The 15,847-nt window shown below is 47.1% G+C and overlaps 1 protein-coding gene across 7 annotated transcripts in view; it reads right to left on the bottom strand.

The window, feature by feature from the left end:
• ANKS1A (ankyrin repeat and sterile alpha motif domain containing 1A) overlaps nt 1-15,847 on the bottom strand; it is a 244,802-nt gene that overhangs the window by 23,585 nt on the left and 205,370 nt on the right. For all 7 annotated transcript variants that reach the window (XM_058306599.2, XM_058306598.2, XM_058306600.2 and 4 more), the window contains 3 exons: nt 9,871-9,969; nt 8,608-8,760; nt 8,418-8,525 (listed from right to left, as the gene is read on the bottom strand). In XM_058306599.2, coding sequence (XP_058162582.1) covers nt 8,418-8,525; nt 8,608-8,760; nt 9,871-9,969 — 360 coding nt within the window. The remainder of the gene's footprint in view (nt 1-8,417; nt 8,526-8,607; nt 8,761-9,870; nt 9,970-15,847) is intronic.

Below are 15,847 nucleotides of genomic sequence, written 5' to 3'. Positions count from 1 at the left end.
TCCAACAGCCTACTTTACAGAAATAGAAAAGGCAATTACCAAATTCACTTGGAAAGGAAAATGCTCCAAACAGCCAAAAGCATTATAAAAAAGAAGAGCAGAGTGGGAGGAATTTCACTGCCAGACTTTGAAACATATTACAAAGCTACAGTAGTCAAGACAGTGTGATACTGGCATAAAGACAGACACATCAATCAGTGGAACAGAATTGAGAGTTCAGAAATAAACCCTCGGGAAGCGGACTTGGCCCAGTGGCTAGGGCGTCCACCTACCACATGGGAGGTTCCAAGGTTCAAACCCCGGGCCTCCTTGACCCGTGTGATGAGCTGGTCCATGTGCAGTGCTGATGTGCTCAAGGAGTGCCATGCCACGCAGGGGTGTCCCCGCGTAGGGGAGCCCCACGCACAAGGAGTGCACCCCATAAGGAGAGCCGCCCAGCATGAAAGAAAGTGCAGCCTGCCCAAGATTGGCACCGCACACATGGAGAGCTGACACTACAAGATGACACAACAAAAAGAAATGCAGATTCTTTGTGCCACTGATAAGGACAGAAGTGGTCACAGAAGAACACACAGCAAATGGACACAGAGAGCAGACAACTGGGGGGGAAGAGAAATAAATAAAACATACATCTTTTTTTAAAAAAAGAAAGAAACCCTGACCTCTAACAGCCAACTAGTTTTTGACAAACCAACCAAGTCCATGTTAATGGAACAGTCTCTTCAACAAATGGTGCTGGGAGAACTGGATATCCATAACCAAAAGAATGAAAGAGGACCCCAATCTCACTCCCTATACAAGAATCCATGCAAAATGAATGAAAGACCTAAATAGAAAGTCAGGACTATAAAAGTACTAGAAGAATACATAGAGAACGTCTTGAAGATCTGGTGGTAGGTGGGTGTCCCTCTTAATTCTGACACCCACAGAATGAGCAACAAAAGGAAAAATAGTGAAAATGGGACCTCCTCAAAATTAAACACTTTTGCACCTCAAATGACTGTCAAATGAGTGAAAAGGCAGCCTATTCAATGGAGAAAATATTTAGAAATCATATAAGGTTTAATATCTATGATATATAAAGAGATTCTATAACCTCATTAAAAAGACCAATGACAATGGGAAGTATATGTGGCTCAAGCAGTTGGGTGCCTGCCTACCACACGGAAAGTACTGAGTTCGGTTTCTGGTGCTTCCTAAAGAAGACAAGACAGTGAGCTGATGCAATGGGCTGGTGCGGCAAGCTAGATGATGCAGTATTATGATGCAATGAAGAGACAGTGAGGAAACAATGAGAAAGACAACAAGCAGGGAGCAGAGGTGGCTCAAGGGATTGGGTGCCTCCCTCCCACATGGGAGGTCCCGGGTTCAGTTCCTAGTGCCTCCTAAAAAGAAGATAAACAGAGAGCACACAGCGAGATCAAACAACAATGAGGTGGGGGATAAATAAATAAATTAATCTTAAAGGGAAAAAAAAGACCAACAGCCCAATTAAAAATGGGCCAAAAGACTTGAATAGATATTTGTTCAAAGAAGAAATTCAAACAGCAAAGAAACATGAAAAAATGTTCAACATCACTAGCGATGAGGGAAATGCAAATGAAAGGTACAATGAGATATCATTTCCTACCTACTAGAATGGCAAGTATTAAGAAGACAGAGACCTACAAGTGTTGGAGAGGATGTGGAGAGACAAACACTTATTCACTGCCGGTGGGAATGTAGAATGGTATAGCTACTGTGGAGGACTGCTTGGCAGCTCCAAAAGAAGACGAATGTAGATTTGTGATGTTACCCACGAATACCACTACTGGGTATATACCCAGAAGAACTGAAAACAGTGACACGAACAGACATCTGCACATCAATATTTATAGCGGAGTTATTTACAATTGCCAAAAGTGGAAACAACCCCCTCAACTGATGAATGGATAAACAAACTGTGGTGTATACATATGATAGGATATTATGCAGCTGTAAGAAGAAATGAACTCATGAAGCCTATGACAACACGGATGACCCTGGAGGACATTATGCTGAGCGAAGCAAGCCAGGCACAAAAAGACAAACAGTGTATGACTGTGCTATTATGAACTAAATATATAGTGTAAATTCATGGATTTAATAACTTGAATATGGGTTACCAGAAAATAGAACGAGGTTAGAGAATGGAAAACTGAGGGTTAACTTATACAGAACTGGTAAAAAAGATATGTGTTAATCTTTGGAAGTGAATAGAAAAGGTGAAAGCACACCATAATGTTTGTAAACTAGCTATTAAATGGGTATGAGAGTGGTTGAAAGGGAAAATCTAAGATCATGTATATTACTAAAAGGAAAGCTAAAAAATGTAACATGTGACTGTATAGCTTGGTAAAAGCATATGTGAAATATAAATATAGGTAAAATTGCATGTATAAGACTGTTTTTCTTTGAAACTGAACTAATATATATTAATACTACAAGATATTAGTATCAGACAAAAAACATTATGCTAAGTGAAAGAAACCAGACACAAGGAACTATGTATTAGATGGTTCCACTTATATAAAATATAAATATAAATCAATTTATAAAGATGAAATTAGATTAGTGGCTATGTAAGGTTGAGAAGGATAGAAGGTTTGAGAGGTGACTGCTAAATAGTGTGGAGATTTTGTTTGGAGTAATGAAATTGTTCTGAAATTTTTTGTGGTGATGAACGCACAACATTGTGATCGTAGTAAAACTTATTGATTATACACTTTGAATAGATTGCATGGTATGTGAATATATCTCAATAAAACTGCTAATAGATGAATGAATGAACGAACGAATGAATGAATGAATGAATGAATGAACGAACGAATGAATGAACAAGAACAGCCAGAAACAGAAGCTATGTATGACAGGGGAAGCCTAGAGATATTGAGAGGAGAAGAATTTTGTTTGTTTTTTACTATTGAAATAACAAAAATGCTCTAATAATGATTAGAAAATGATTGAAGTGATAAAGGCACAAGATGATTATACCAACGAATGATTGTACACGTTGGATGAATTTTATGCTTTATTAACATGCATCAATAAATTGATTTGTTAAAATAAAGAGGGAGAAATTTAGACTTTCCAGATAAAGAAAAGGTGAGGGAATTCATCATCCCCAGACTGGCCTTACAAGAAATACTTAAAGTCCCTGCATGTTGAAAAGCAAGGACAGGGAAGCGGACTTGGCCCAGCGGTTAGGGCGTCCGTCTACCACATGGGAGGTCCGCGGTTCAAACCCCGGGCCTCCCTGACCCGTGTGGAGCTGGCCATGCGCAGTGCTGATGCGCGCAAGGAGTGCCCTGCCACGCAGGGGTGTCCCCGCGTAGGGGAGCCCCACGCGCAAGGAGTGCGCCTGTGAGGAATGCCGCCCAGCGCGAAAGAAAGTGCAGCCTGCCCAGGAATGGCGCTGCCCACACGGAGAGCTGACACAACAAGATGACGCAACAAAAAGAAACACAAGATTCCCGTGCCGCTGACAACAACAGAAGCGGAGAAAGAACATGCAGCAAATAGACACAGAAAACAGACAACTGGGGTGGGGGGAGAAATAAATTAAAAAAAAAAAAAAAAAAAAAAAGAAATGCAAGGACAGTAGACAACAGACCAAAGCCACATGAAGAAATAAAGACCTCCAGTAAAAGTAAATGTACGGTAAATATAAATGTCAGAATTATTGTATTTTGGATTCAAATGTCACTTTTCACTTAGTACATGCTCTAAAATGAAAATGCTTAAAAGAATGATGACGAGGGGAAGAGCTGCAGCTTAAGTGGTTGAGCACCTGCTTCCCATGTACGAGGTCCTGGGTTCAACCCCCAGTACCTCCTAACAACAAACAAATGAAAAAAACCAACTCTCACTGGGGAGTGGATATAGTTCAGTGGTTGAACTTCCCACGTGCATATAAGATATAAAAGTGCTATTTGTGACAAAAACATAAAGGTGGGGGTGACAATGAAAGAGTATAGGAACATAGTTTGTATATGCTACTGAAGTTAATTTCATATGAAATCAAATATTATTGTTATAGATTTGGAATGTTAAAATTAAGACCCATGGGCCCCTCCCCAACATTAGGAAGGGGGAAGAGGAAAGGTCTTAAAAGTTCTAACCTGGGGCCCCACATGCGCATTTCACCCTGGAGCACAGCCTGCTTATCCATGTCCGGATTGTGTACTTCTCTCTTTTCTTGTTTCTTTTTTGTTGTTGTTGTTGTTGTGTCAGCTCTCCGTGTGGGCGGCGCCATTCCTGGGCAGGCTGCACTTTCTTTCGCGCTGGGCGGCTCTCCTTACAGGGCGCACTCCTTGTGTGTGGGGCTCCCCTACGCGGGGGACACCCCTGTGAAGCACGGCACTCCTTGTGTGCATCAGCACTGCGCATGGGCCAGCTCCACACGGGTCAAGGAGGCCCTGGGGCTTGAACCGCGGGCCTCCCATGTGGTAGACGGACACCCTATCCACTGGGCCAAGTCCACCACCTTTTCTTGTTTCTTAATAAACTCATTACTCCCTTGCCTACCACCCCCTCCCTCCCAAAACAGCCCACGGCAACCAAAGAAAATATCTGAAAAATATGCACCAAAATATGAGAAGGGATTATAAAGGGCAACTAAATATGATACATCAAGATGACGCAACAAGAGACGCAGGGAGGAAAAGCATAATGAGGCACAACAAAGCAGGGAGCAGAGGTGGCTCAAGCAATCAGGTACCTCCCTACCACATCAGAGGTCCTGGGTTCAGCTCCTGGTGCCTCCTAAAGAAACAAGGAAGACAGACACAGCAAGTGCAAACAACAAGGGGCTGGGGAGAAATAAATAAATAAAATAAATGTTTAAATATAAATGGGTTAAACTGATGAGTCAAAAGACAAAGGCTGGCAGAATGGATAATAAAGTCCAATTCAACTATACGTTGTTTACAAGAGACTCCCCTTAAGCATAAGCAGGGTGAAAGTGAAAGGAAGGAAAAAAATGTTCCATGCAAATAGCTACTGAAAGAGAGCAGGATACTAATATCAGACAAAATAGATATTAAGTCAAAAGGTGTTAAAAAGAACAAAGAAGGACATTATATATTGATAAATGGGTTAATTCATCAAGAAGATTTAATAATTATAAACATATATACACCAACAATAGAGAAAATATATGAAGCAAACATTGACAGATTTTTAATGATGAAGTAGACAATTCTACGTTAAGAGTGGAAGACTTAGACCATTTTCAATAAAAGACAGAACATCTAGATGGAAGATTAATAAGGAAATAGAGGACTTGAACAATAATATAATATAAGGTTAACCAGACCTAAATGCATATATAGAACACTTCATCCAACTATAGCAGAATACACTTTCTTTTCAAGTACACATGAATCATTCTCAAGCAAAGACCATGTTAGGTCACAAACAAATGTTGATAAACTTAAAAAAAAACAAACCTGAAATCACGAAAGTATCTTCTCCATCAATAGAATAAAGCTAAAAATCAGTAACAGAAGGAGAACTGGATAATTCACAACTATGTGTAAATTAAACAATTCATTCTTAACCAATAGGTAAAAGAAAAAAATGACAAGAGAAATTAGGAAATAACTTGAGATGAATGAAATAAAAAACACAACATACCAAAAGTTATGGGATACAGCAAAGGCAGCGCTCAGAAGGAAATTTATAACTCTAAATACTTAGATTAAAAAGAAAGAAAGAGCTCAAATCAGTAACCTAACCTCATATCTGAAAGAACCAGAAGAAGAACAAACTAAATCCAAAGTGAGCAAAAGAACGAAATGATAAATACTTGAGTAGAGGTAAGTGAAATACAGAATAGAAAAATAATAGAATCAATGAAGGTTGGTTCTTTGAAAATATCAGTAAAATTGACAAACCTTTAACGAGACTGGCAAAGAAATAAAGAGAGAAGATGCAGATAACAAAAATCAGAAATGAAAGTGGGAAATTACTACTGACTTTATAGAAAACAACAAGATTGTAAGGGGATACTATGAACAACTGTATGCCAACACCTTGCATAACCTGGATGAAATGGAAAAATTCCTAGAAACGCAAATTACCTAAAACGACTCAAGAAGAAACAGAAGATCATAACAGACTAATAATAAGTTAACAGATTGAATCAGTAATAAAAAACCTCCCAACAAAGGAAAAGTCCAGGACCAGATGGCTTCATTGGTGAATTTTACCAAATATTCAACGAATTAACACCAAACCTTCTGAAACTCTTCCAAAAAACTGAAGAGGAGGGGATACTTCCTAATACATTCTAAGGCCAGTATCATCCTAATAGCAAAGCCAGGTAAAGGTATCACAAGAAAAAGAGAGACCAATTTTCCTTGTGAAAAGAGATGAAAAAATCCACACCAAATTACTAGCAAACAGAATCCGCAGTACATTAAAAGGATTATACACCATGACCAAGAGGCATTTATCCCAGGAATGCAAGGGCGGTTCAACATAAGAAAATCAACTGATGTAATATACCACATAAATAGAATCAAAGAAAACGATCACTTGATCGTCTCAGTTGACACAAAAAGGCATCTGACAAAATCCAGCACCCTTTCTTGATAAAAACACCCAGAAAACTAGGAAGAAAAGGGGACTTCCTCAACACGATAAAGGGCAAATATGAAAAACCCATAGCTAACATCACACTCAATGGTGAAAGGCTGAAATCTTGCCCTCTAAAATGAGGAACAAGAAGACAAGGATGCCTATTGTCACCACTATTATTCAACAGTTTACTGGCAGTGAGGGCAATCAGGCAAAAAAAAAAGAAAAGAAAAGAAGGAAAAGGAATCCACAGAAGAAAGGAAGAAATAAAACTCTCATTTGCAAGTGACATGATGTTATATATACAAAGTCCTGAAGGTACTACAAAAAGATCCTAGAGCTAATAAATTCAGCAACAAGCAGGGTATAAGATTAATACATAAAATCAATGGTGAAAATGAAATCAGGAAGACAATTCCATTTAAAATAGCAGCTAAAAGAATCAAATACAATTATTCCTTCCACAACTGGTGGTTAGGAGTGTGGCACCCCTGCTATCTGGAAAATTTATGTACAATTTTTTGGCCCTCACTTCATAACAGAGAAGAGTCTGAATTTTTTCTTCTTTTACAGGGAGTTTACAGTACTTTACTGTAAAGTTTGGGTTAAGTATTTGATCATAGGCAATATTATACAATGCCATACATGCATTTCATACACTTCTGATTTTCTGAATTTTTTCTGTATTGTCTGTTAGCCTGCATGTTGCCTGCAGCTTCTGCAAAACTCCCCCAAAATTCCCATTTAATTTCTTATGCTGACCTGTGATATATGGATGTGTCAACACGGATGAACTCTGAAGATATCATATCATGGTGAGTGAAATAAGCCAGACACAAAAGGACAGACATTATATGATTCCACTTGTATGAATACGCAAATTCACAGAGCAATACAGGTTGGGGGAGGGAGGGAGAAAGGGGAGTTAAGGCACAAAGGGAGCATAGTTTCTGCTTGGGATGAAGCAACTGTTTTGGTTATAGATGGTGTTGATAGTATCACAGCATTTGTGAACATGACTAATACCACTGAACATGTTGGGAGCAGTTGAGATGGAAAATTGCATGATGCATATATGTTACCACAATTAAAAAAGAAATTCAAGCAGTTAAAACGATACAAAAACAATTGCTTCTCTGTTTAAAAAGAGAGAGAGAGAGAAAGAAGCAGGGGCGTTGCTGGAGCTGCCCCCCGGGCCTCGCCTCGCAGGGTGGAGGAGCGTGCACCCTGACCGCTGGCGTCCCCAGGCTCACCCACCTGCGCGGCAGGGCTTGTCTGCCTCAAGCAGCAGGATCACCTGGGAGCTTGCGTGGTTTCCTTGGAAGCTGGGTGCTCAACCACCGAGCTACACTGCTCCCGTGTGAGGTTTTTTAAAATGCAGGTTGTCTTATCCCGCCCTGGGAATTCTAACTCAGAAGACGGGAGGGGAGGGGCGTGGGAGGCCGAGGGCCGGCAGCCGCCGCCCCTCCAGCCCTGCCGCCAGGCAGGCGCAGGGCGGATTTCACACGCAAATACAGGGCCCCTGAAGCTTGTGCTTGGAGCATATTTGTTTTCCTACATTTCCCCAAATTTTATTTTCTACTTATTTTAAATTGGATTTTTGATTCCAGGCTAAATGAAGCTTCTGTGAATGCATATGGGAGACATGTAATTTATAAATTATGAAATGAGCCAAGAAAACCTCCCCCTCCTGAGTTCTTCTCTCCAAGGGGCCGTTTTCTCCTGTAAGGCGAGACGTAGCTCTCTCTGGGCAAGGTTCTTTAATTCCTAAAAAACACCACAACCAAACACCTCCCTCTCCTGCCCTCCCAACTCACTCTCAGCTGGGAGAACCGCGGGGGCTTCTGCGGAGGCTCCTCGTAGGGCCTGTCAGCCAGGGAGGCGATGATGCGCTTGCGGTGGCCGAGCAGGTGGACCTTGAGGACCTGCAGCGAGGGGGGAGGAGGTCAGGCCCGGGACGGCGCAGCTCAGGCCGGCCGCGGGGCGCAGGGGCGCAGGTGTGCTCACGTTGACGAGCTCCACTTCCCAGAGGTTCTTCACCGCGTCGATGCAGCTGTAGCCGCTGGCCAGGAAGGAGTGCACGTAGTCCTGCAGCCCCAGGGAGTCCAGCCAGGCGGGCACGGAGGGCGGGCTGTCTCCGTCGCAGCCCAGGGCCTTCACCTGGGGGCAGGGCAGAGAGGCAGGGTGATGTGGCGGCAGTAGGGGCGCAGGTGCTGGCCCGGACGCCTAGGTGAGCTCGCAGACCACAGGGGAGGGCATGCGGGCAGAGGAGCAGGGCGGCGTGCCAGGGAAAGGACGCACAGGGCTGCTCCCGAGGGCCACGGGGCCCTCCAGGCCCGGCGGCCCTGCCCCCTGGAGTCCCTCCCTCCGCGCAGCCCCTTCTGTTACATCTGAGGGGTGATCACCAGAACTAGCCCTGGTCTGGGGAAGGGGGCCTATGTGCCAGGCCAGAGAGCTTGCAGAATGCCCCCCAGCCCGCGGGCCAGGACCTCGGGGGACGAGAGCGTGACGCAGACGGAGGCAAGTGCTGCCTTCACAGCTGGGGCGTGTTTGTGCTTCCCGAGCCCAGAGACAAGGGGACGCTGAAGCAGGCCCAGGACAGACTCTCAGTCCCACAGACGCTGCTGGCTGCTGTAGGTATACAGAGCCTTCCCAGCCAATTTGGGACCAAAACGCCTTTCAAAGGAACATGGGCACCTAGGCTTCGTCTGAAAGGGTGACGCCAAATCCCCGCCTCTTCCAAGGCTGGGTGGTGACGTGTCCCTGATGCCTCCACTGGGATCGGCGCCAGCTCTGCGGAGCAGGAGAGGCCGGGGAGGCTCACCAGCCCCAGGGAAGGGTGATGCCTCCTTTCGGCCGCTGCACCCTCCGCTCCCAGTGCCAGGGGGGAGCGCAGGCTGGCCTGGCCTTGAATGAGTCAGGAGAGACCCCAAAGGGAGCTCCGAGGGACAGGCCAGGCCTGCGGGCGCCTGGCTTCTGGGCTGGGTGGGCCTTTGGGCCCCGGGAAGGGTGGGAGTCCTCCCTCCTGAGCCTGCACAAGGTCCTCACTGTCCCTAGTGCCCGGCCGACTCTCCAGCGGCCTTTGGACTCAGCGAGGAAGGGAGGAGGATTCTGTGCTGGCCCATGGGGCCCTGGGATGAGGGGTAAAACACCCCCGCAGTGATCTGCGTGTCCCAGAGCCAAGCCCCTGCCCTGTTCCCATTTGGGTGGCGGTAGGGAGATGGCCCTGGCTCTGGCAAAAGCCGAGGCTGCAGAGCTGTCCACAGTCACCTTAGGCAGGGCCCGTGCAGCCTGCAGCAGCTTCCGCCGGTGCTGTGGGTCGCTGATGCCAATCTCCCGCAGGTCCTGCTCTTCCATCACATTAGAACCCTGAGAGCAGAGAGAACATTAGGGCCCTCCAGAACTGACAGCTGAGGGTCCCCCGAGGGGCGTCAGCCTTTACAGCCTCCAGTCAGGCTCCTTCACCTCGGGCACCAAGAGGGAGCGCAGCCCGGCGGGTCTCGGGCCAGCAGGAGACTCTCAGGTGAGCTGGGCAGGGCTGGGGCTCCAGAACGCGCACAGGGCACTGACTGGCCAGGGGCAAGGGGCACCACGTGCTCAGGCCTGGCCACAGCCCCGGCCCACCTCTGGGGAGCAGGGTCCACGGCTATTCAAGAGTAAGAACTGGCGGACTAGTCCCAAGGCTCCTCAGTGAGGACTGCACGCCTACCGCACTGCCGTAACCACCGCAGGCGGCGCTGGCTGCGGTGGTGGTACCCAGGGAACGGGGTTTCAGCCGGCCTTGCCCAGCAAGGGGAGAAGTCCCGGGGGAGCTTCCCACGCCTGGAGAAGGGTGGGGCAGAGCTGAGCCTGCCTGGGGGGTCTCAGGACCTCCAGTGGCCCTGCCAGAGCAGAGCAGGGTAGAGAAGTGCCTGGGATAAGGGGGGTGAGAGCAACTTGGGAAGCCCCCACTGCTCAGCGCTAAGCACGGCCGGGAGGAGCAGGAGCATGGCTGGTGTTTCCTGAGTGTTTGCTTACTGTGTACAGGGGCTGAGAGCTCTGACACGACCCCGTTTAGGGCTCGCAACCCTGTGAGTTAGGCTCAGTCGTTTTTGGTTTTCTTTTAGGAGGTGCCGGAGATTGACCGCAGGACCTCATTCGTGGGAAGCGGGCACTCAGCCACTAGAGGTGCCCTAGGTTCAGTTTTAACCCTCGTTTTACAGATGAGGAGACGGAGGCATACAGAGGTCAGAAAGCTGAGGTCACACTGCTGGTGGTGGAGCTAAGACACGAACCCAAGCCGTGTGACCTGACCCTACATTCCTGACTCATACGATGGTTATCTTTTATTACTCTCAATAGTGTCATGGAACAGGTATTTCCAGATTAATTTTTTAAAATACACAGTATGGCTTATGATACAAAACTCACAAGGTGCAAAAGGGTAGGTAGTGAGGGCAAGCCTTGGTTCCGCCCCGTGTGTGAGCCACAGTGTCCCTTCCAGAGGCGACTGCTACCCCTTTCCTGGAGGCCCCTTTGGCAGCATCTGGGCACACACAGGTATGTTACTGCATGTTTCATTTCCGCACAAAAGTAATTCCTGTACACATTGTTTGACACCTTGTTCTTATACTGATGTGGAACAATCCCCTAGATAAGACTTGCCGATTTTTTTTTACACTGCAGCGTAATCATTCAGGTTATGAACAGATGATTTACTTAACCACTGCCCTACTGAAGGATTGTTTCCAACTTCTGCTATTACAAACAGCGGAATACCCTTGGACGTGCATCACTTCCAGGATGGTTATCAAAAAGAGAAACTGCTTGGTCAAAGAGCATGTGCACTTACAATTTTCATAGATATTTATACTCCCTTCGGTGACCTGAGTTCTAGATTGTGCACACTGTCAGCATACTGTGGGAGAAAGGAGTATCACGGCAGTCTCAATTTGCACATTTCTTATAATAAAATAATCTCAACCAAGGGCAAGATTGAGCATCTCTTCATATTTTATTAAACATTTATAAAGCACTTACTCCCCCAATCCAGGTTCTGCATGCTTTATATTGTTAACCCACTTAACAATAGGACTACTGCTAACCTCATATTGCAGCTAAGGAACCTGAGGCACAGAGAGATTAAGTTACTTGCTCGAGGTCACACAGTAAGCATGGAGCAGGGATTCTGCTCTGATGCTCTCCTCTGCTCAGCTCAGCTGCTGTGTGGGGAGCATCTGTGGTTGCTTTTCCAGGACTCTTCTGCTTATATCCTTTGCTTGCTTGTCTACAGAGTTGTTGGCCTTTTCTATATTGACTTGGAAGAACTCTTTAGAGCAAGGAAATTGACTTTTTATCTATGAAATGAGTTACTCTCTTTTTTCCAGGTTGTCATTCATTTTTTGACTTTTATTTTGCTTTTGTTCTTGAAGAAATTTATTTTTATGTACTTGAATGTATCCAACTTTTCTTGTATAGCTTCTCAATTTCGTCAGGCTTAGAAGGAACTTTCCACTCCAAAACTATTTTTTAAAAGTCTTCCACATTTTATCTTATTTCCTCCTTGCAATTTTATGGTTTCATTTCTTACATTTTAATCTTTTTAAGCCATCTGGAATTTTTTTTTTTAAGGTACTGGGCTGGGGATTGAACCCCGGGACCCTGTATGCAGGAAGCTAGTGCTCAACCCCTGAGCCACACTGGCCTCCCTGAGTTGGTTCTTCCACTTGTTTGCTTGTTGGGTTTTGTTTCATTTTTTTGGTTTGTTTTTAGGAGGTACCAGGGACCAAACCTGGGACCTATTACAAGGGAAGCAGGAGCTCAACTGTTTGAGCCATACCTGCTCCCTGGAATTCATTTGGATGTAAGGTTTAAGAGTAAGAATCCGGTTTAATTTTTTTTCCAGGCAAAAACTTGTCAATTTCTTGAATGAACTTTTCCCCACTGATCTCATGTGTCCTAACTTGCTGTGTGTTTCTGGGACTCTTTTTGGAGTTCCTGTTCTGTTGAGGTGGGTATTATTTATCCCCACTTCACAGATGGAAAAGTTAAGTAACTCGGACCAGCCTGTGCAGACCATTCCCGGGGGGGGCCCACCTTTGCAGCTGTGGGGTGGTGACTGCTGGCTGCGGGAGGCCCCTGGAGTCTGCACAAGGTGACAGGACTTCTTCCCACATTGGACGCCCCGAGCCCTAAGCTCGAGAGAGCTGGGGGGAGGTCCTGGGCCAGGAGCGCTCTGAGCTGGGCGGAGCTCCCCTCCTCACAGGTGCCGCACCTTCACAGGTGCAGGAGGAAGGCCCTGGGGCCTGGCACCGCCCCAGGCTGAGGCAGCTCCTGAGCCACCCCCACCCAGGAGCCCCCACGTGAAGTTCCTGGGGCGCTCTGGGCTGAGCCTGGGGTCTCCTGATGGGGAAGGGCGGCAGCCACCTACTCAGACTTTCTCCTTGACGCTGCTGACACGTAAGCGAGGACCCCGACTGAACCCCAGACCCTCAGAGCGGGAGGCCCTGGACTAGTTTTCTGAATTCTGAATGTCCACAAGGTTTTAGGGCGACAGTCACACTGAACTGGAGGCTCCGAATCAGGAAAACCAGATCCACCCGGAGACAGGGTCTTTATCCACCAGTCAGAAATTCTACATTATGTGAAGTTTTGAGGAGAAAGAGGCGAGTAAATGAAACAAAAACAAAAAACACAGGACTTGATGGAAAGTAAAAGCGAACAGTTGCCAGAGCACGCCCTGGGTGCAGGCAGGGTCCTCCTGATTTCCTGTACTCGCCACACCTCCGTCCTACGGGATTGCTGTGCTGGTGACTACAAAGGGCAAGAAACATTTATGGGAGTGACTGCACCCTCCTTCCTAAGGGACAGAAGGGGCCAGCGCTGCCACGTGGAAGCCTCTGAGCAAGAAGCGCTGTAGAGGGAAGGCTCTGTCTGCTTCATCGCGCTACCGCGTACCGAGAGCTCACCGCGCGCAGTCACGGCCTGAGACCCTGGCGAGCTAATTAGGGAGATAATGCACGCAGTATTTCAGTTCATTCGCTGAAGCACTTCCGCTCATAGAGATTTTCTTAGATTTTTAAAAAAGGTTCTGGTCTCGGCAAAATGTGAAACGCATCACTCCTCTTCAGGCCTGCCCTGCTTGGAGTTGGTGGTTGGTCTGGTTTGGGTCCAGTCTCCAAGGGCTCGGGGACAGAAGGGCTCCGGCGGCGGTGTGGGAGTCCCAGAGCGCCCCCCGCCTGGGCTCTGTGCCAAGGGCTCCCGCAGTCCTGTCTCAGTCTGTCCTCGGGAGAGCCTGGCAGGTGTTTACGCTGCTAGGCCTTCACAGGGAGAGAGCAGAACAGGGAGGTGAAGCAACCTGCCCGAGGTGGAGAGCTCGAGAGGAGCCCGCAGGAAGTAGTCCTCAAGGACCACCGAGCCCCAAGGGGCCCCTGCTGTACTGGGTGGGTGGGGGCGAGGAACTGTCTTGGGCTCACACAGGAGATGCAAGAGAACAACACTGGATTTTGACCGCGTCCTAGGCACTTCGCGTTTCTCAGGAAAGTCTCCCAACAAACCTTTGGGACAGGGACAGCCCACATTATACAGAAAGAAACTGAAGGTCAGAGAGCTCAATTGACTTATCCAAGCCCACCGGGTTAGAAAGTGCTGTGAACGGACTGTTAATTCTCCATTTGACAAACTCCAAAATCACGTTCCAGATCCTTCTTACTAGGTTACGTAGGGACCATTAGAGACAAAAGCCCTGGGTGAGGATATGCATGTTTGTTCTGTAGGTTCACAACTTTTAGTATACACTCATGGTTTATGGACGTTCGTGTATGAATGATAAACTTCAATAAAAATAGCTAAAACAGAAGACAGGAGCAAAAAATAAAAATAAATAACAATCCTCTTAATTTAGCACTCTCCCCCCCACCCCAGAAAAAAGTATTCAAAGAACATGATGCATATAACCTTGACTCAAGTGTTTAGAAAATGGATCGATAAATCCATATCGAAGAATAAGGCTAATGTGGCAGAACGTTAATATTGGTGGATCTGGATATCTGGGGTGAGGTGGTTATGCTGGAGTTCTCTGTACGGGGTTTATAGTAAAAAAATAAAATTCACCAATTAAAAAAAAAGCCAAGTACGGAAGGGGTGGGCAGCGGCCTGGGGGGAACCGGGCAGGGAACCTGCCACGGATCTGGGGGTGAGACCCCTCCTGCGTGTGAGAAGGCTGCCCTGCTCCCTGCAGAATCGCTTACTTCCTGAACAAATGTCCCTCCCATAGAAACTCCCTCCCACCTACCTTTCCTCTCCCCGATGGACAGGAACAGTGTTTCCTTCTTAAGTGTACAGAATGCAAAGTTTCCTAGCTGAAAGGACCCCTGGAGACAGACCACGGCTTATTTTGGAGATGAGGGATGGAGTTTGCCTGGGTCGCACAGGTCAGGATGTGGGCGCAAACCCCTCCACAAGCAGCCCAGGCCCTGGGCAAGGGACGTCAGCACCTAGGGGCCCGGGGCTGGCCCGACTCAGCAAGAGAGCAGGCCAGGCTGCCCCACTTGGGAACTTGCACAGCCTCACTCATCATTACTCAGCATCCTGCCTTGAAAAGGCGTTGAGTGAGAAGCAGTGCCTATCCTGGCTGAAATTAGTTTGACTCTGAGTCAGCCAAATCCTTTGAATGCTTTCTCCTTCCTCCAGGATCTATCGTCAGGCTCCAAGGAAAGTGGTGACTGGAGCAGAGGCTCCCAGGTCAGATTCCTGGGCAGAGCTCAGATGGGGCAGGGCCAGGGCCCGGCAGGGGCCCTCCAGGCCAGGGGCAGGAAGGAGCAGAGCAAGACCTACGCTGGGGTCCCAGGAAGAGGAAGCGGGGGCCTGGTTAGAGGAACAGGAAGGGGCTCTTGTAGGACTCCACAGTCCTGTCTGCCCAGCTCTCTCTGGGCTCCAGGATGCCAATGACCTTCAGCTCTTTTTGACCATATGACTTAGGAGAAGGAAATGTCTTTTTTTGTATCTTCAACGGCATCTCAGTTGTTAATATTCTGCTTGAAATTTCTTAAGGTCTTCACTCAACAGGGAAGAAGGCCTGAGAAGGGGGTATTTGGGAGCGGTGCCACTGGGGTGCGGGTCCCTTTTGGCCTTCGGTAAGGAGGGGCTGTCTCAAGTTCCTGCTGAGGATCCCGAGGCTGGCCCGGGCCTCTGCCTCCTTACTACTCCATTCAAAATTCTTCTCCCTTTGGGACAGGGACAAAGGGCAGGAGAGCAGAATGGCATCCCC

Source organism: Dasypus novemcinctus, chromosome 11, assembly GCF_030445035.2.
Source record: "Dasypus novemcinctus isolate mDasNov1 chromosome 11, mDasNov1.1.hap2, whole genome shotgun sequence".
Taxonomy (NCBI): Eukaryota; Metazoa; Chordata; class Mammalia; order Cingulata; family Dasypodidae; genus Dasypus; species Dasypus novemcinctus.
The sequence above is the reverse complement of the archived record's forward strand: the minus strand, read 5'-3'. Positions and strand labels throughout refer to the sequence as shown.